General features: G+C 53.1%; 1 protein-coding gene across 1 annotated transcript; it reads left to right on the top strand.

The window, feature by feature from the left end:
• Positions 1-811: 811 nt before the first annotated feature.
• Positions 812-19,387, top strand: MAP4K1 (mitogen-activated protein kinase kinase kinase kinase 1; the record flags this gene model as incomplete). Its single annotated transcript, XM_079759578.1, has 31 exons — positions 812-910; positions 1,080-1,137; positions 1,253-1,343; positions 2,295-2,359; positions 4,031-4,086; positions 4,166-4,213; positions 4,379-4,421; positions 4,504-4,576; positions 5,034-5,165; positions 5,584-5,646; positions 5,746-5,827; positions 6,244-6,360; positions 6,599-6,677; positions 7,133-7,191; positions 7,276-7,319; positions 7,401-7,445; positions 8,649-8,691; positions 9,115-9,277; positions 9,356-9,438; positions 9,798-9,882; positions 10,782-10,858; positions 10,950-11,010; positions 12,212-12,320; positions 12,403-12,461; positions 12,653-12,756; positions 13,281-13,452; positions 13,931-13,993; positions 14,119-14,208; positions 14,291-14,361; positions 15,027-15,082; positions 19,245-19,387. The coding sequence occupies 31 exons, from the start codon at positions 812-814 to the stop codon at positions 19,312-19,314; spliced, it is 2,460 nt and encodes an 819-aa protein (XP_079615704.1). The 3' UTR covers positions 19,315-19,387.
• Positions 19,388-19,415: the final 28 nt, after the last annotated feature.

Raw genomic sequence — 19,415 nt, 5'->3', positions numbered from 1 at the left:
GCAAAGCTGTTGGGATGGCCTGCCCAGGAGGGGCAGGGGTGAGGGACTCCGGAATCCCGCAGATTTGCACCTGCAGTATGCTGGGTGAAAGCGAGCTCTCCATGTGTGTCGTCATATACGTTATGTGGATACAGATTCTAAACACTGCAGGCATGAATGTACAGGCGTGTGTTATATATGTGGAGGTATATAACACAACAACTCAGCCCATTGGGCTACACTAAGCTTTTACTCTCGCTGTTGGTCTAGGTACACCCACATGTGTGCACATGCGTATCCAGGCATGTGCACGTCGGGTTGGTCTGCACACCACACAGCGGGGGTACCACTAAGTGCATGTCTGTGCCCAAGGTGAGCAGTAATGTACACTGAATGATCAGGCCCAGCTCCGGCTCCCTGTGCAGACTTGCCATCTCTGGGTTATGGCCAAACCCTCAAGCACTCAGCAGAGGTTCAACTGTGGTTTTCAGCCACCACCCAGAATGGGGGATGGGGTGCTGAGGTACCCATCAGGACACACTTAAGATGGTTTGCATCTGATTTACATTCTGTCCAGGGCCCTGAAGGTGGAGAGGGGTCCCGTGGGTCCCAAGGCAAGCTGTCCCAACAGGCTCTCAGGGCCCAGGGGACTGGGGGTGGAGCTGGCTGCACAGCCTTGCGCTGGGGCAGGAAACGAGAGTGGGGAAGGGGGAGGCCACAGCCGGTGGAGGCAAGGCGGGTGCAGGGTGTGTGGGGAGGGAGGGAGGTGCCAGCACTCCAGCCCTGAGGCCCTGCTGGCCCCTGGGCGGAGGCCCAGCTCCGGCTCCCAGGAATGGACCTCGTGGACCCCGACATCTTCAATAGGGACCCTCGGGACCACTACGACCTGCTTCAGCGGCTGGGTGGTGGCACCTATGGAGAAGTCTTCAAGGTGAGGAGCCCCCTCCTTCTCCATCACCCTCCAACCAGTGGCCTTTGTGGTGAAGTCCAAGGAGGGGAGGGGATGAGAGAGGGTCCCAGTCTTTGATGCTGGCTCAGGCATGCTGAAGAGGAATTCAGGGGAATGGAGACGGCCTGACTGTCAACTTCCCTTTTACAAGGCTCGAGACAAGGTGACGGGGGACCTGGTGGCATTGAAGATGGTGAAGATGGAGCCTGGTGAGGAGAGGTCCCAGGAGATCCTTCCCCACACCCCACCGACTTCCTAGGACACTGGGCTCGCCCCTATACGCCTTCCCTGCAGTGGAATTCTCTCTCTTGGCCCTCTTTGCAGATGATGATGTTTCCACACTTCAGAAGGAAATCCTCATCTTGAAAACTTGCCGGCACGCCAACATTGTGGCCTACCACGGGAGTTATCTCTGGTGATGAGCCTAAGACTTGCCCCCTATCCCAGGACCCCCACTTCTGACCAGGGTACCCCCTAACCTTTTATCCTGGACCCTTATTTTAACTGAGTTACCCCTAACTTAACCCCCAGCCCAAAGTTCTACATTTCTTACCAGAACACCCCCTAATCTAAACTTCAATTCAGAACTCCCATTTCGGACCAGGGGTCCCAAAATCGACCTCTTCATAGTAACCAAATCCGAAACTAAATTCCCTACAACTGACCTTTCATCCTGTGCTTTGGTTCCCCAAGTTTCACTCTCTGTTCTTTTAATGTGAACCTCTGAATTACCTGACCCCCACATTAATACCCCAGATGCCCCAATAATGACTCTGTCCCTCAGACCTGGCACCCTGGGCCTCTGTGTCCCCTCTAACTTCCTCAACCTCTGAGATCGTTACCCTGTCTCCTACGTTAGCGTGGGACAGCAGAGGGTGCCCTGGATTAGGAGCCAAAGATGTGGGTTTGAGTCTAGTTGATCATGAATATATATTTCCTCTTTGAGCCTCAACTTCCCCATCTATAAAATGGAAGTGGGATGATTTCACACTGTGGGCAAGGAAAGTTAGAGATGACTGCTGTTACATTAAAAGATCAGAGCCCTGGCTGGTGTGACTTTTGGTCAGGACACTTGCCTGGGTTGCGATTCAGTCTTTGGCCAGGGGTCAGGGCACATGCGGTGGGGGTGGGGGCAACTGATCAATGTTTCCCTCTTTCTCTTTCTCCCTATTTAAAGAGAGACACCCCCTATATATATCTCATTTTCCCCCTCTCTAAAAGTCAGTGAATATACCCTCTGGTGAGGATTAAAAAAACAACAACACACACACAAAAATGTCAGAGCAAGACAATGAGCCAGGGGCTGTCCAATAAATAATAATTTATCACTGCTATTATTATTATGACTGCTGTTGAACTGTTGTAGGCTGCAAAAGTTCTGGATCTGCATGGAATTCTGTGGGGCCGGTTCTCTTCAGGACATCTACCAAGGTGAGAGAAGGGCAAGGGACCCAGGCAGCCCCCGCCCCTCCAACCCACCTCTTCCGTCTGTCTGTGTTTGTGTGTCCTGGAACTGTTTATTCTGCTCCATATTTTACATAGTGAGCCCCTCCTCTGGGCCCTGGGCCCTCCCCTCCAGGACCTGACAGCCCCAATCTTTCTGCATCTGATTTACATTCTGTCCAGCGCCCCCTCCTCAGCTTCCTCTGTGTCTGCATTTTCTCACCACAGTCTATTCGTGTTTGAGTATTTCTGCATTTCTGGCTCATAGTAGGTGCCCACGTTTTCATTGAATGAGTGATTCTCTCATCCTGCTTTCACTGTCTTGGAGAATTTTTATATTTTTGTATTTATTTATGTATGTATGTATTTATTTATTTTTCTCTTGGAGAATTTGAGGGTAGGGTGGAGTAGCCTGTGATCACCTCTCGATTTCTGATGCCCACTTCTATCTTTGACCATGTCCCTGTCTCCCTCCATCCCAACACCTCAAAGTGTTAGAAAAGGAAGGACTTCATTAAGAAGTCCTCAGGGGGCGGGGAAACTGAGGCCCACAGAGAGGAAATGACTCAGACAGCAAGACGTCAGACCCGCCCTAACTGGTTTGGCTCCGTGGATAGAGCGTCAGCCTGCGGACTCCAGGGTCCCAGGTTCGTTTCCGGTCAAGAGCATGTACCTTGGTTGTGGGCACATCCCCAGTGGGGAGTGTGCAGGAGGCAGCTGATCGATGTTTCTCTCTCAATCCCTCTCCCTTCCTCTGTAAAAAATCAATAAAATAATAATAAAAAAAAAGACTGTCAGACCTGTCTCTGTCTGCCTTTCTCTGTTGTTCCCTCTCCACCCTGTGTCTCTCTTCCCACTTTTTGGTCTCTGACCATCTTTCTTTCTCTGTCTCACTTTGGATCTATTCCTGCTTCTCTGTCTGTCTGTCTCTCTGCCTTTCCTCATTTTGCAAAGTCCCATCACTCCCTGCTCAGAGTCCTCCCAGGGCCTCCATTTCCCTCTGAAAATCCCAAGCTCCTCATCATGGCCACGAGTCTGACACCACTGAGCCCCATGCTGCACGGCCTCGTCACGTCTCCCCGCGGCTCCACTCACTTTGCTGCTTTCCAGACGCACCAGGCACCTCCCGCCTCCCAGCTCTGCACTGGCCTTTGTCCCCCCTCCGAGCAGGACTGCTCACAACTTCATCCTGTCACCTTCACGGCGCGGCCTTCGCTGACCAGCCTGAGTAAAATGTCGTAGCCTTCCCACACATTTCCTGTTCATTCTTGCTTTTTCTTATTATTTATTAGCATCTTGTGTACGGTATATTTTACCTATTTATCCGGTTTACTGTTGGTCTTCCCCACTGGAATGTTCTCTCTGTGAGGGTAGGGCTCTGTCTTTTTTGTCCACAGCTGTGTCCCCAGTGCCTACCACACAGTAAACACACAGTCAATGTCTGTTGAGTGAATTTCCGTCTCCATCTGGCTCCTGGCTCCCTGCTGCCTCTCTGTTGCTGACCACCCCTTGGTTCCCCTCCTCCCTGCCACTTGTCCCATCCTGTACCGTATCCCACTCCTCACATGGCACCCTCTCAGCCAGTTCGGCGGGGACCAGGGCATCTTGGGCCAGGTTTCCTAATTCCCAGCCAACACTGTGCTGGGGTGACCTTTGCAGTGACTGGCTCCCTGTCAGAGCTCCAGATCAGCTACATCTGCCGAGAAGTTCTCCAGGTGAGGAGAGGCCTGGGTGGGGCAGGGCCCTGCTCCAGCCCCCAGGCTCTCACAGCCTCCTTGTGTACCCCCTTCCCAGGGACTGGCCTATCTGCACTCACAGAAGAAGATACACCGGGACATTAAGGTGGTTTAGGGGCAGGAAGGTGGCCTGGGGGGAGGGGCAGGAGGTGGGAGTGGCGTTTGGAGGGCTTAGGGTGGTATTGAGCTGTGGGGCAGGGGTAGGGGGGGGGCAAGGTGGAGGCTAGGGGTGGTGGTCTCTGATAGCCTCTAATCTCTCCTCTGTCCCCAGGGAGCCAACATCCTCATCAATGACTCTGGGGAGGTCAGACTGGGTGAGTGTGGCTGGGGATTGAGGAGGTGGACTGGCTAGGGCCCGAGAGGACCCTAGGTCACTGTCTCTCCCTCTGCCTCCAGCTGACTTTGGTATCTCAGCTCAGATCGGGGCAACGCTGGCTCGACGCCTCTCTTTCATTGGGACACCTTACTGGTGAGGGGTGCCTGGCAGGCAGCTAGGGGTAGAGCGAGGGGCAGCAGCTCCCCCGCGCCCCTCCCCCCCCCCCCCCCCCCCGCCCATCTCTTCTTCTGGCTCCTTCTCCCAGCCTCTGCCTTGCTCTGTTGAATATTCTATCTTCCCTTCAGCTCTCTATCTTGAGTTTTCCCTTTAGTTAGTGTTTGTGTTGATTTTTATCCTGATCTCTCCCCATCTGTCTTTTTTCCTGTCTTAGTGTGGCCCTGTCTCTATGTTCCTATCTCTCTCACTCTGTCTCTCTCAGTGTTTTCCCATCTGTCTCTTTCTCTCCATCTTTGATTCTCTCTGCACCTGGTTCTCTTTTCCATTCTCCTCTCTCTTTTTGTGTCTCTTCTCCCCCCCACTCCCCACACCAAGGAGTCTCCCTTCCCCCTCCTTATGTCACCCCTGGCTTGCTGAGGGTCTCTGCCCCCAGGATGGCTCCCGAAGTGGCTGCCGTTGCCCTGAAGGGGGGATACAATGAGCTGTGTGACATCTGGTCTCTGGGCATCACAGCCATAGAACTAGCCGAGCTACAGCCACCGCTCTTTGATGTGCACCCTCTCAGGTAAGCAGGTGTGGCTGCTCCCCGCAGGGCCTAGAGACTCCACCCAGCCCTGACTCTACGCACCCCCACCAGCCTGCTTCCCCACATCAAGATTGTCCTATAGGAGAGCCCCCATTTCCTGCAAACCCAGTCTGACACCCCCAAGGATCCTCTCAACTCAGAAAGCCTTTTTTCCCCAGTCCTCCACACCAGGAACCCCCAGCTCAGGGATCCCCATCTTGAGCCTCCCTCTGCAACCCACATAGCTCTATCATGTGAAATGTGGTGTCCCCTGGAAGTGGCATCCCAGTGCATCGTAAAACCTAAGCCTCATTCTCGTTCTGTCCCTCACTTGCTCTCTGCTGACTTCAGTGCTATTGAGGGTCCCGCTGGCCCCCACTGGGAGTCTGAACTCCATGTACTCTCCTCATTCTTGTAGAGTGCTCTTCCTCATGACCAAGAGTGGCTATCAGCCTCCCCGGCTAAAGGAAAAAGGCAAATGGTAGGAGGAAGCGATGAGAGGGAGGGCAGAGCCAGGGTGGATGGGCTGATGGGAATGTCTCTGGTCCCTCACCCCGGAACTTGGCTTCTTTCTTCCCAGGTCTGCTGCCTTCCACAACTTTGTTAAAGTCTCCCTCACCAAGAGCCCCAAGAAACGACCTAGCGCCACCAAGATGCTCAGTGTAAACCATCCCTCCCCCAAACCCTCCCCGGACTCTCACCCCAGAATTCCCCAGGACCCCATGGCCCTCTCAGAGCCCCTAGTCCTTCAGAATTCCCCAGGAGGCCCCCTAAGACACTCCAACGTGTACCCAAACCCTTTCCCAAGATATCTTGAGTTGTTAAAACTCACAAATTCCCAAGAGCCTCAAGGCCCGTTCCTGGGTGTACACTGGAATGGAATCCTCCGAGCCCCCCACCAGGATCCTTGAATTATTTTAGTATCTTCAGACTCCTCAGCATTCTCTGGTCTTCTGCCTGTTCCCCAGAGTTTCCTGCTTTCTCCCTCTGTTCCCCTAGGCAGGCTCTCCAGCCCCTGTTCCAACCTCTCCCTTCACACCAGCTGTCTGCCTGCTGACTCCCTCCTCCCCTCCCCCAGCATCAACTGGTATCCCAGCCAGGACTAAATAGAGGCCTGATCCTGGATCTTCTTGACAAACTGAGGAACCCAGGGAAGGGGACTCCTGTTGGTGAGACTGAAGATGAGGAGCCTGAGGTGAGGGGTCCTGGCAGACAGAAGCCCTGGAGCCTCCCAGCCTTTGCTCAGGCCAGGCCCCCTGCCCGGAGTGACTTCCTGCTGCTGCTCTTGCAAGGATAAATGGGAGGGAGGATGGTGGGCTTGGCACAGGGCTGGGGGCACAGAGGTTATGGGAGGGTCAAGGGCTCCAGGCTGGGCCCACAGGGTGGTGGGCTGCTGGGAGTGAGTGGCCTGATACAGCTGTCACTCTGCCCAGCCACCCCCTGCCATCCCTCGGCGGATCAGATCCACCCACCGATCCAGCTCCCTGGGGATTCCAGATGCAGACTGCTGTCGTGAGTAGAGAGGCCTCAAACTTGGGAACACTGGGCCCTATAATAGATCCAAGAGACCCCCTTCCCTCCCACATCACGCATCACTTCCAAACAGACCCCCAGAGACCCCAGAGAACCTCATTACTACCTGACCTACAAGGTGACTCTAGAGGCCCCACTGCTCTGACCTGCAAACAGACCCCTTCACACTTCCCATTACCACCCTGACCCCCAAAGAGACCTCAGAAATATGGCAGACCCCTGATACCCAATGGAACCTGAAACTGAACACTCTACCACTACGTTAGCCCCCACCTCCCTAATCCCAAACCTTGGCCCCCAAATGAGACCCCTGTAAACCAAGATACTTCCCTTTGAGGAACAGTTCCAATCCAAACTCCCAATTTTAGTCTATTTCTGAATCCATCTCCCCAGCTCACGGTGTGTTACCTCACCTTCCCACCCCCAACCTCCAGGGCGGCACATGGAATTCAGGAAGCTCAGAGCAATGGAGTCCAGACCTGCAGCCGTCACTGTGAGATGCCCCTTCCCCCACCCGTCTGGCCCCGAACACCCTCCCCTTCACCTAGGCCACTGCTGACCCTTTACTATCCCACAGGCTCGCTTGCAGCCCCCTGAAGACTTCAGGAGCAGCAGTCCTAGGTCAGGGACCCTACGGCTGGGAGGGGAGGGGGCTAGGATATAAGTGGGAACTGCCCGAGGCTTACGCCTGTCACTCCTCAGGAGGCACCAGTCGGAGTCTGATGATGACTACGATGACGTGGACATGTAAGAGAGGCGGGGCCCTCAGCTCCTCAGGCCTTCACCCAGCCCCTGCCTTCCTGCAGCCCCTGCCTTGCTTCCACTTTGACCCCAACCTCAGTCCCTACTTTCCTTCCACCACTCATCCCTGACCCCTGACTGGACCCTCAATGGAGCCCCCACCTTCCTTCAGTCCCAACCTATGACCCCAACCTGACCCCTAGCCCGTCCCCCACTCTCCTTCATTGATGTTTCTATCTCCCCTTAGCCCCACCCAAACTCAGCCCTTCACCTCAGACCCTTGACCCCCAAACCCACCTTCCTTCCAACTTTTTATAGGACTTTTGATCTGATTCCCAACTTCAGCCCCCACCTACCCTCAACCCCAGTTCCTTCCAGAACGTTCTTCTGCTCCAGCCAGGGCTCTTTCCCCATCTATCCAGCTCAGCCCTGGACCCTCTGCCACCTCTCAGCTCCTCCCAGACATTGCTCCAACCCCCAGATTTCAACTGCAGCTCCAACCCTCAACCACAGGCCTTCATCTTTCCTCATCTCACAAAACCTGACTGAATCTTGGTCCCTCGGAATTTTCCCCATGTTAGACTAGACCCTGGGCCCCAGACCCCAACCTCAACTCCAGCCATCAGCCCCCAGCCCCCAGCCCCCAGCCCCCGTGTCAGCCTCAGGGCTCCCATCATGTCTGTAATGGGCTCACATGTGGCCCCCGGCACCATGTGGGCACCTAACCCCCAGGAGCTCAGAGGATCTGTGTCGCTAGGCGGCTATGAAGAGTTAGACTTGATGCCTTGTCAGCACTTGATCTCCAAGAGTTGCTGTTGTTATTGTCATCATGATTATTACTATTTTAAAATATATATTTTTGTTGATTTCAGAGAGGAAGGTAGAGGAGAGAGAGAGATAGAAACATCAATGATGAGAGAGAATCATTGATCGGCTGCCTCCTGCACATCCCCTACTGGGGAATGAACTCACAACCTGGGCATGTGCCCTGACCAGAATCAAACCATGACCTCCTGGTTCATAGGTCAACACTCAACCACTGAGCCACATAGGCTGGGCTGTCATGATGATTATTAATTAGTCCTTTAGTCCTCAGCTCCATCACAGACCAAGTCACCCCTGACCCTTCTGACCTCAGACATCCAGCCCCAAACCACTCTGTCCTTGTTTTCCACACCCCCACCTGCTTACCCTGTCTTTGTGTTTCAGCCCCACCCCTTCAGAGGATACACCTCCTCCACTGCCCCCCAAGGTGAGGTCCTAGTCAAGAGCTGGGGGTTTTGGGGCCAAGAGCTTAGGGTCCTTAGATGCTGGGATACCGGGCATTCTAGGGCTGTATTCTGGGACACCAGGTCCTTTGAAATCTGGGAGATGGGACAATGAGCATATTGGGATATGGGAGTGGCATCCATGAATCCACAGGTGTGATTCAAAATATGTAGCCTGATGGACACTGTTCAGTAGCTGGTTACCCAGCATTCATCCTTTAGTTGCTGGAGTGTATTGACGGGGTGGGGATGGCGGGGAAAGTTGGGAGTGGTGGTAGGACATTGTGGGGAGGGTCAGAGTTATGACCACATTTCCGTTGTAGCCTAGGCAGGGTTGGTATGGCAGGGTGCCCTCTCTTTCTGAGATCATCTAATGTATTACCTGCCCCACTTCTCTGTCTCCAAAGCCCAAGTTCCGTTCTCCATCGGACGAGGGTCTTGGGGTGCCTGGGGAGGAGGGGGAGCTGAGCCCGGGGGTGCTGGTCCGGTGTGCCAGTGGGCCTCCCCCACGCACCCCCCACATTGGACCTCCCCCAGCCACCAGGAATCCCCATCTAACTGCCCATTCAGGTAACAGGGCAGGCTAGGGTGGGGGGTGGGTAGGGGTGGGGGAGCTTTGGGGACTGATTATCCCCAATCCTGTCTCAGAGCCCTCACTCTGGAACCCAACCCCTCAGCAGCCTGACCAGCCGCCACGGTTGCCCCCCAAGAAGGAAAAGATGAAGAGAAAGGTGAGGCCAGCTATGCTGAGGACTCACACCTCTAGAAGGGACTGGGGATGCTGGGTGGGGTGGGGGCGGGAAGACTAATGGTAAGTGACATTTGTGGAGCAGTTCCTCGGTGCCAGCTACTAATCTCATGTCTTTACGTGGTGTAAACCTTTACAGTGAGAGGTGGATATTATCTCCCATTTCACAGAGGGTAAACCGAGGTAGAGAGGGTTATGTAGCCTGCCAAGGTCATAAACCTTTGAGGAGGCAGAATCTGAACACTGGCACTCTTGCTCCAGAGCCTTAACCACTGCACTTCCTGTCCACTCCTTTTTTTTTTTTTGCTGACTCTCCTGCTCTGCTCCCCACGACCTGCCCAGGAATGTGCCCTTCTTGTGAAGTTGTTCAATGGCTGCCCCCTCCGGATCCACAGCACAGCCGCCTGGACACACCCCTCCACCAAGGGTGGGCATTCAGGAGGGTAACAGAGAGCATGGCGGGATGGGGCGGGACCTTAATGGAAGGTACCAAGCCAGGGACTAGGGAGGGGCTTATAATAGGGTGAGGAGTGGCCAAGCTGAGGCAGGGACAGAGCCTGGGGCTACGGCGGCATTTGGGGATTAAAGATGGTTGGCTTGAAGATGAGTTTGAGAGTGAAAACTAGCAATATTAGGGATTGGGCGGCCACGAGTATTAGATACAGCAGAAAGGTCAAACTTTGGGTTACAAGATGGGGGACAGTTGGACCCCATTAATGTCATTAACCTCAGTTGGAGATTAATGGTAGAGAGACTAAGATCAGCATTTTGGGATTAGGAGTTTTAGGGATTAGAATATAACAGAAAGGGACAGAGTTTGGGGATCAAAGAGGTAGAGACAAGGTCAGTGAGAGGTTAAAGAAAAAGCATAGAGTTTGGGGAGTGTCACACTGAACAGAAAAAGCTATATTATATTTAAGAGGGCCTGAGTTTGAGGATCAATGCGGAGACAGGATTAGCCTTCAGGGACCAGAACTAGGGAGGGAAAAGAGGAACAGAATTTAGAGGGCTATTTGGCGAGGCATGTCTAACGTTTGGCCAGGACTGAGGGGACGGAGGGTCAGGATTTGTGGTTCAGAGACGGAAGAACCACCAGAACGCGGGAAGTCAGAGGAAGGTGTGAATGAGACCAGTCAGAGGGATTGGATCAGGGTTTCAGTTCAGATGTGGGGACGGGCTGGGAGTATTGTTGTGGGGGTGAGAATTAGAGAGCTGAGGGTCAGGGCTGGGAGACAGAGTGCCAGTGTTTGGGGTCAGGCAGGTGGGGGTTTGGGAGGTCCCCCAGGATAAGGCAGGTCCCAGTGTCCTTGTGTCTTTCCCCCCAAGACCAGCACCTGATCCTAGGGGCAGAGGAAGGCATTTTCATCTTGAACCGGAATGAGCAGGAGGCCACGCTGGAGATGGTGAAGGACGCCTCCCAGGGTGGGCCGCGGGCGGGGCTGGAGCTGGGGGTGGCTGCGGTCTGACAGGAGCCGTCTCCCCCATCCTCTGCAGCTCTTTCCTAGCCGGACTACCTGGGTGTACTCCATCAACAACGTCCTCATGTCTCTCTCAGGTCTGGCCGTCAGGGGTGGGGCGTGCTGGGAAGGGTGGGATCAGAAGGTAAGGGGTTGAGGGTCAGTGGGCTGGGAGGTAGACGGGCACAGCTGATAAAAGCCTAGGCTCCCCTTCACAGCGCCTGAGGTGGGGCTCAATCCCAGTCACTCTCACTTGGGGCCGGAGACGCCTGCTCCTGAGTCTGTTTCCCCATCTCACAGTCCCCACCTCTCAAGTCAGCTTTGAGGGAATTTCTACAATAAGTTCGTCTTCACCTTTCTTTGCTGTTCAGATGACAATCAGAACTTAGCCCACACTATTAAAATAGAGTGAGCAAGTTATAGATTACGGTTTTTTCTAATTTGTGGGGAATCTCCAAACCAAATAGGATTCATGAGCTAATTAATATCTGCAATGACAAACTTAAACGTTTCTAGATAGGTTTCTTCTTCTTTTTTTTAAAAAAAAATATTGATTTTTTTACAGAAAGGAAGGGAGAGGGATAGAGAGTTAGAAACATCGGTGAGAGAGAAACATTGATCAGCTGCTTCCTGCACACCCCCTACTGGGGATGTGCCCGCAACCAAGGTACACGCCCTTGACCAGAATTGAACCTGGGACCCTTGAGTCCGCAGGCCGACGCTCTATCCACTGAGCCAACCCGGTTAGGGCAAGATAGGTTTCTTCTTAAACTTTGCCATGCGTATAACTTCATCGGGCCAGTTAAGTGTCCATAGTTCTTCTGTGGCTACAAGCACCAAAGGGCAAGGAACATATTTCTTTTCCTTGCCACTGTTACCAGTGCCTGGCACAGTGCCTGGCTGACAGTGGGTGTTTAAAACATGTTAAGTGAGCCCAGCCAGCATAGCTCCGTGGTTGAGCGTTGACCTATGAACCAGAAGGTCATGGTTCAATTCCCGGTCAGGGTACATGCTCTGGTTGCTGGCTCAATCCCCTGTGGGGTGTGCAGGAGGCAGCCGATTAATGATTCTCTCTTGTCATTGATGTGTCTATCTCTCTCTCTCTCTCCTCTCCCTTCCTCTCTGAAATCAATAAAAAATATATATTAAAAAATACTAAAACATGTTAGGTGAAAAGTGCTTAAGGCTTCAAGGTTGGTGAATTTCAGACGAAGTGATGGGGCGAGGGAAGCTACCTGGGAAGGCGGGGATGTCCAGTGCCCTATAACGGCCTGCTTCCTGTGTGTACAACCACTGCAGGAAAGACCCCCCACCTGTATTCTCATAGCATCCTGGGCCTGCTGGAGAGGAAAGAGACCAGAGCAGGAAGCCCCATCTCTCACATTAGTCCCCACCGGCTACTCGCAAGGTACCAGCCCCCAATGGCACCCCAGACCCCTATAACCCCCCCTCCCCGCCTACCTCCCACTCCCACATACCTTCTTCTGCAGGAGGAACATGGTCTCCACCAAGATCCAGGACACCAAAGGCTGCCAAGCGTGCTGTGTGGGTGAGAGAAAACCCCCTGGCGGGCAGGGAGGGGGCTTGACTGGGCCAGGGGTGGGGCAGGGGCCGCATCCACCCTAGGGGTTTGCAGAGTTAAGGCAGGGTGTCCAGAGCCTGGGGGAAAAATGTGGCCTTTTGGGGAGCGGGAAAGGGGAGAGAAGATTGACTCTATCATGTCCTTACCCTCCCCCGCAGCGGAGGGCTCCAGCTCCGGGGGCCCCTTCCTGTGTGGGGCCTTGGAGACCTCTGTGGTCCTGCTTCAGTGGTACCAGCCCATGAACAAGTTCCTGCTGATCCGGGTAGGGACCCGCAGATGCTGGCTTCTGTGGAGACTTCCATGAAACTCCACTTCCACTCGAGGCCTCGTCCCAATTTCCCCCAAGGTTCTGCCCACCTGCCCTAGGTCAGGGTGGGAGTGTCCTCCTCCGGAGGGCTTCCTAATCCTTAAATCCCGCCCCTCACCCCTGGCCTCATTCTTCAGGCACAAGGCCCTTCCCCGCCTCGGCACTCTAAGGGGACCCCATGCAGGTCCTTTGAACCTCAGAGACTTGGCTGCCTTTGAGGCCACGCTCCTGGGGGTGGGGTAGGGTGGGGGACCCTGTCTTTCTGTCACCAGAGCACCACGCCCCCAAGCGGCAGCCACGACGACTCTGAGAGTACATCTGTCCATTTCTAAGGAGGCACCGCCGGAACCCCTGAGACTTCACCCCCTGACATTTCTAGATTTGGCACCTCCCAAGACTGAGCCCCCTGTCCTTCGAGGCCCCACCCTCTCCGCCCCGCCACGAGCCTCCTCTGAGCCCGTTCCTCCCGCGCCCCGCAGCAGGTGCTGTTCCCGCTGCCCACGCCCTTGCCCGTGTTCGCGCTGCTGACGGGGCCGGGCTCCGAGCTGCCCGCCGTGTGCATCGGCGTGAGCCCGAGGCCGCCGAAGTCCGTGCTCTTCCACACCGTGCGCTTCGGCGCGCTCTCCTGCTGGCTGGGCGAGATGAGCACCCGTGAGCCGGCCGGGCTGCGGGGCGGGGCTGTGGACGGGGCTGGGGCTGCGGGGCGGGGCTGTGGGCGGGGCGAGATGAGCACCAGTGAGCGGGCCGGGCTGCGGGGCGGGGCTTTGAACGGGGCTGGGGCGGGGCTGGGGCGGGGCAAGATGAGCACCAGTGAGCGGGCCGGGCTGTGGGCGGGGCTGCGGGCGGGGCAAGATGAGCACCAGTGAGCGGGCCGGGCTGTGGGCGGGGCTGCGGCGGGGTGGCCTGGGCTGGGCGGGGCTTCCTGAGCCCGAGGCGGGGCTGGGAAGGGGATTGAACAGGGCGTGAGCGGGGCGGGGAGAAAGGCGGTCGGCGCCCCGGGTGAGACAGAGGATCCGGCGGGGCCGCTCTAAGCAGCGGGGCTTAGCCTGCTAGTGTGGGGATGGAGCGGGTGCTAAGGAGAAAGGCGAGTGCCACGGAACCTGTCCGTGAACCTCCTCCTCTCAAACAGAGCACAAGGGGCCAGTGCAGGTGACTCAGGTGGAGGAAGACAAAGTTATGGTGTTGATGGACGGTAAGGACGCCCCTTCTCTTAGGCCCCCGTCTTGCTTTGCTTCTCCCACTGAACTTATTGTCCAGTTCCTCGGTAACCTACCTTCTACGCCCCGCTCTGAAAGCTCTCTTTTGACTCCCTTCTAGGGTCTCTGAAGCTGGTGACGCCAGAGGGAGCCCCAGTCAGGGGGCTTAGAACTCCGGAGATCCCCATGACGGAAGCTGTGGAGGCTGTGGGTACGTGGAGGTTGGGAGGCCCGGGGTCCAGAGTGGAGGCTCAGGTGATACCCAAGGGTAACAGGCCCTGCTTTCCTCCCAGCGATGGTCGGAGGGCGGCTCCAGGCCTTCTGGAAGCACGGCGTGCAGGTGTGGGCTCTCGGCTCTGACCAGGTAAGCATCTCCAGCCCAAGCCCTGCAGCCTTACCGCCTCTCTCACTCACCTCACTCAGGAGATGGGCCAGGAGGGAGATCTGAGTCAGCTGTGAAGTCCTGAGGAGAAGCGTCCTCCAGTTCAGACGGGTCCCCTGCTCTTCCCCAGGGTCTCTTGTGTCCAGAGCTCATCCCAGGCCATGTGTGACCTTGTGCAAAGGACTTTGCTTCTCTCTTAGCCTCATGGTCCCAACTATAAAATAGGGGTCACTATAGAGATGTATGGGTGGTTAGGAGTATGGACCAGACTGCCTGGGTTTGGAATCGAGTTGAGTCACCTTAGGCAAATGACTTAACCTTCCTGTGCCTTACTTTCCTCATCTGGAAGATGGGGCAAAAATGGTGCTTAGCTCATAGGCCACAGTGTGTCAGAACCTGCCCATACATGTTTGTATTTTATTTAATCTTCGTGATCACCTATCGGGTAGGTACTGTGATTTCACAGGTTAGTAATCTGAGGCACAGAGAGGTTAAGTAACTTGCTTGAGGTCACACAGCTGGTGAGTGGTATTAGCAAGAATGATTATTTGTGGATCTGAGGGCTGGGAGTTCAGAGCACTCCCTCCTGTTCTCTCTAAGGGAGAGGGAGGGGTATTCTAGATACTGACACACATCTTCTCCTCCAGCTAATTCAGGAGCTGAGAGACCCTACCCTCACCTTCCGTCTGCTTGGTTCCCCCAGGTATGGACTTGGGGACGGGGACCTGGGAGGGGAGCTTCTGAGAGGGCATCCTGAGGTGTTCCTAGCCACCTGAATCTTTGGCCTAGACATTCTCGCCCCTGGTCCTGTTTCCTGCTCTGCCCCCGAGAGTCCATTGATTTTTTCCTGACTATGGGGGTGTAAATTGCAGACGTGGTGCCTATTTACTCATAAATTCTTCAGTGTGTGTTTACTAAATCACGCAAGGACCTGCTCTTACAAACCACACGCAGCCTTCAAAATCAAGAAAATATGGAGACATCACTACCTTCTAATCCACACACCCATTAAAGTCTCACTAGTTGTACCAGTGATATTCGTAATAACAAAAAAATAATACTATTGGGTGGGGGGTTCCAGAATACAATCCAGGATGATGAGTTGCATTTAGGAGTCTTTTTTCTCCTCCTCCTCCTCCTCCTCCTCCTCCTCCTCCTCCTCCCTCTCCTCCTCCTCCCCCTCCTCCTCCTTCTTCTTTTTCCTGTTGTTAATTCTCACCTGAGGATATTTTCCCCATAGATTTTTTAGAAAGAGAGTGGAAGGGACAGAGGGAGGGAGAGAGAGAAACAAAACATCGATGTGAGAGAGACAAATAGATTGGTTGCCTCTGGCACATGCCCCAGGGGGTCTGGGATTGAACCTGCAACCCAGATATGTGCCCTTGACCCAGAATCAAACCTGTGAGCCTTCGGTTCTCAGGCTGACACTCTAACCACTGAGAAACACTGGACAGGGCAGGAGTCATGTTTCTTTAGTCTTTAGCCTGGAACAGTTCTTCAGACTTTCTTTGTTTTTCGACACTTTTGGAGAGAGTGCAGGAAAATTGTTTTACAGAATGTCCCTCAATTGGGTTTGAGATGTCCAGGGTAAGCATTTCGGGCAGGAAATTCACTGAAGTGATGGTGTGCCTGTCTCACGGCATCATATCAGGAGGCACATGTCAATTTGTCTTATTACTGATGACGTTATCTTTGATCATTTGGTTAAGGTGTGCAGTCAGCCACATTTTCCCACTATCAAGTTACTCTTTTTTCCTTTCTATTAATAAGTACAGATGTCCCCCCCTTATCTGTGGGAATATGTTCCAAGACCCTCAGTCCTGAAACTGCATATAGTATTGAGCCCTATATGTATTATGTTTTTTCCTATACACACATACCTATGACAAAGTTTAATTTATAAATTAGGTACAGTAAGAGATAACAACAATAATTAATAAACTAGAACAATTATAATAATATCCTACCTAATAATAGAGTAATATGCAAATTGACCGTACCTTCGCTACACCCACAAGCCACGCCCACCAACCACGCCCACCAGGAAACCGTTGCAGGGACGTTGGGGTGTGGCAGAGCCCAAGGCCGGGAAAGCCTCGGGCGGAGGCTTTCCTGGCCTTGGGCACCAGGGGGGAGCCTGCACGGATCGCAGGCAACGACCAGGGGGTCGGCTCCTACGATCCGTAGCAGGGAGGCTGGGGTGCAGCAGAGCCAAGGCCGCCGCCCGGGGCCAAGCCCCGACCCTGAAAGAAGGCAGAAGGCAGTGGCCACAGCCAAGGCCTGGGTCCCCGGTGCCGGCAGAAAACTGGTGCAGGCAGCCAGGTGAATGAAGGTCTATTGCACGAATCTTCGTGCAAATGGGCTGCTAGTAGAATAATAAAAATTATCTGAATGTGGTCTCTCTCAAAATACCTTGTGCTGTACTCAGCCTTTTTCTCGTGATGATGTGAGATGATACAATGCCTATGTGATGGGATGAATGACATAAGCATTGTGATGTAGCATTAGGCTACTGTAAGGGTTCTTTGAACATAAGCACTGAGATACCATAACAGTCGATCTGATAACTGAGATGGCTAAGTGGCTAAAGGGAGGCTAGCATATACAACGTGGGTAGGCTAGACCAAGAGAGATGACCCCCTCTGGGTAGGACAGAGTGGTGCAGCACCAGATTCAATCCTGCTAGTTAGAATGAAATGCAATCTAAAACATATGAATTGGTTATTTCTGGAACTTTCCATTTAATATTTTTGGACTGCTTTTGACCTCGGGTAACTGAGGCCTTGGAAAGCAAAACTGTGGATGGGGGGAGGAGAGACTACTTGTATCTTTTTGGGTGATGTGTTGAGACTGTGTAACTATACTCTTTCTTACTAGACTTTCATCAATTAGTTTGAGCAGTTATTGATGATTTTGTTTAAAGTTTTATTGATTGATTTTAGAGGAAGAGAGAAAGAGACATTGATTTGTTGTTCCACTTGTGCATTCATTGGTTGCCTCTTTTAAAAAAATATTTTTTTATTGATTTCAGAGAGGAAGGGAGAGGGAGAGATAGAAACATCCATGATGAGAGAGAATCATCGATTGGCTGCCTCCTGCATGTCTCCCACTGGGGATTGAGCCTGCAACTCAGGCATGAGCCCTGACCAGGAATTGAACCATGACCTTTTGGTTCATAGGTCGACGCTCAACCACTGAGCCACCACAGCTGGGCCATTGATTGCTTCTTGTATGTGCCCTGACCAGAGATTGGACCTTCAACCTTGGCATACCAGGACGACACTCTAACCAACTGAGCTACCCGGCCAGGGCTATAGATGATTTTTGTCTGAATCTATTATTAGGATGGTTACTAAATGGTGATTTTTCTATTTCTATCATTCCGTCTACATTTATTTTTTTAAGATTTTTTTAAATTGATTTTTTTTTTTGAGAGAGAGAGAGGGAGAGGGAGAGAAACATCGATGTGACAGCAATACATGGATTGGTTTGTCTCCTACAAGCCCACTGCTGGTAATTGAGCCTGAAACCCAGGCACATGCCTTGACCAGCAATCCAACTGGCAACCTTTAGGTGCATGGGACAACCAACTGAGCCACACTGGCCAGGAGATTCCTTCTACACTTAGTAGTTGGCATTCTACTGTAGGGAAAAGCTGTCCCTTCTCCACCATTTATGTGTGTGTATGTATGTATTTCAGCATCGTCTCATGGATTTCCATTGTATTCTATGGATTATATATAATCTATTACTATCATTTATTTTAAGGCACTAATACTCCCAGATTTAGCCAGTGAGAGCCTCTTCAAGGATCTTCTGTGACCATTTGGACATGCCAGAGGGGTCTTTTAAATTCCAAATAGGAATTTGTCACTCCCCCTGTCTAAAACCCTCCTGTGGCACCCTAGCCGGTTTGGTTCAGTGGCTGGAGCGTCGGCCTGTGGACTGAAGGTCCCAGGTTTGATTCCGGTCAAGGGCACATGCCCAGGTTGCGGGCTCGATCCCCAGTGGTGGGCGTGTGCAGGAGGCAGCCGATCAGTGATTCTCTCATCATTGATGTTTCTATCTCTCTCTCCCTCTCCCTTCCTCTCTGAAATCAATAAAAAATATATATATTTTAAAAATAAAAATAAATAAAAAATACCCCCCCCCCCCCCGTGGCTTCAAGATAAATACCCAATTCTGGCCACAGCCCACAAGACCATGACTTCTGCAGCCAACCCCCAGCCCTCTCCACCTCCAGGCCTTTGCACGGGCTGTTCTCTCTCCAGAACACTCTTCCCTGTCTTTTCCCCAAGTTCCCTCCTGAGCCTTGGTCAGGATCTCCTGTCCATTCTTTGGAGGCACCTTGGCTGACCCCTGGGGCTAGGTGTCCCTGCTGTGTGCCGTGCTTTGCACTCATGTAATTTACTGATTCATGTTGGTCTCCTGCTCGAAATGAAGGTCCCCAAGTTCAGGGTCCATGTCTGCTTGTTCACTGCTACAGCCCAGCATTATGCAGGCACAGCCTCTATTAATTTGTGAATGAATGAATGAATGAATGAATGAACAAATGCCTGGCCCTAGCCAGTTTGGCTCAATGGATAGAGCATCAGCTTGCAGACCAAAGGGTCCCAGGTTCAATTCTGGCCATGTACCTTGGTAGCAGGCTGCTCCCCAGCCCAGGCCCTGGTTGGGCACATGCAGGAGGTAGCCAATCGATGTGTTTCTCTCAAATCGATATTTCTCTGTCTTTCCCTCTCTCTTCCACTCTCTCTAAAAAAAAAAAAAAAAAATCAATGGAAAAATATCCTTGGGTGAGGATTAAAAAAATAACAACACACACACACAAAACAAACGCCTGAACTGACTTCTCTCTTCCCCAGGCCTGTGGTGGTGGAGACACGCCCAGCAGATGATCCTACTGCTCCCAGCAACCTCTACATTCAGGAATGAGTCCCTGGGGGTGTTAGGAACCATTCCCTGCACCCTCCTTCCCAACAGACACTCATTAGTGGTCCTGACATGTCCCTTTACCACAATAAACATGTCTTCAG

Source organism: Cnephaeus nilssonii (genome assembly GCF_951640355.1).
Source record: "Cnephaeus nilssonii genome assembly, chromosome: 20".
Classification (NCBI taxonomy): domain Eukaryota; kingdom Metazoa; phylum Chordata; class Mammalia; order Chiroptera; family Vespertilionidae; genus Cnephaeus; species Cnephaeus nilssonii.
Note: the sequence above shows the minus strand (reverse complement) of the source record. Positions and strands in the feature narration are given on the sequence as shown.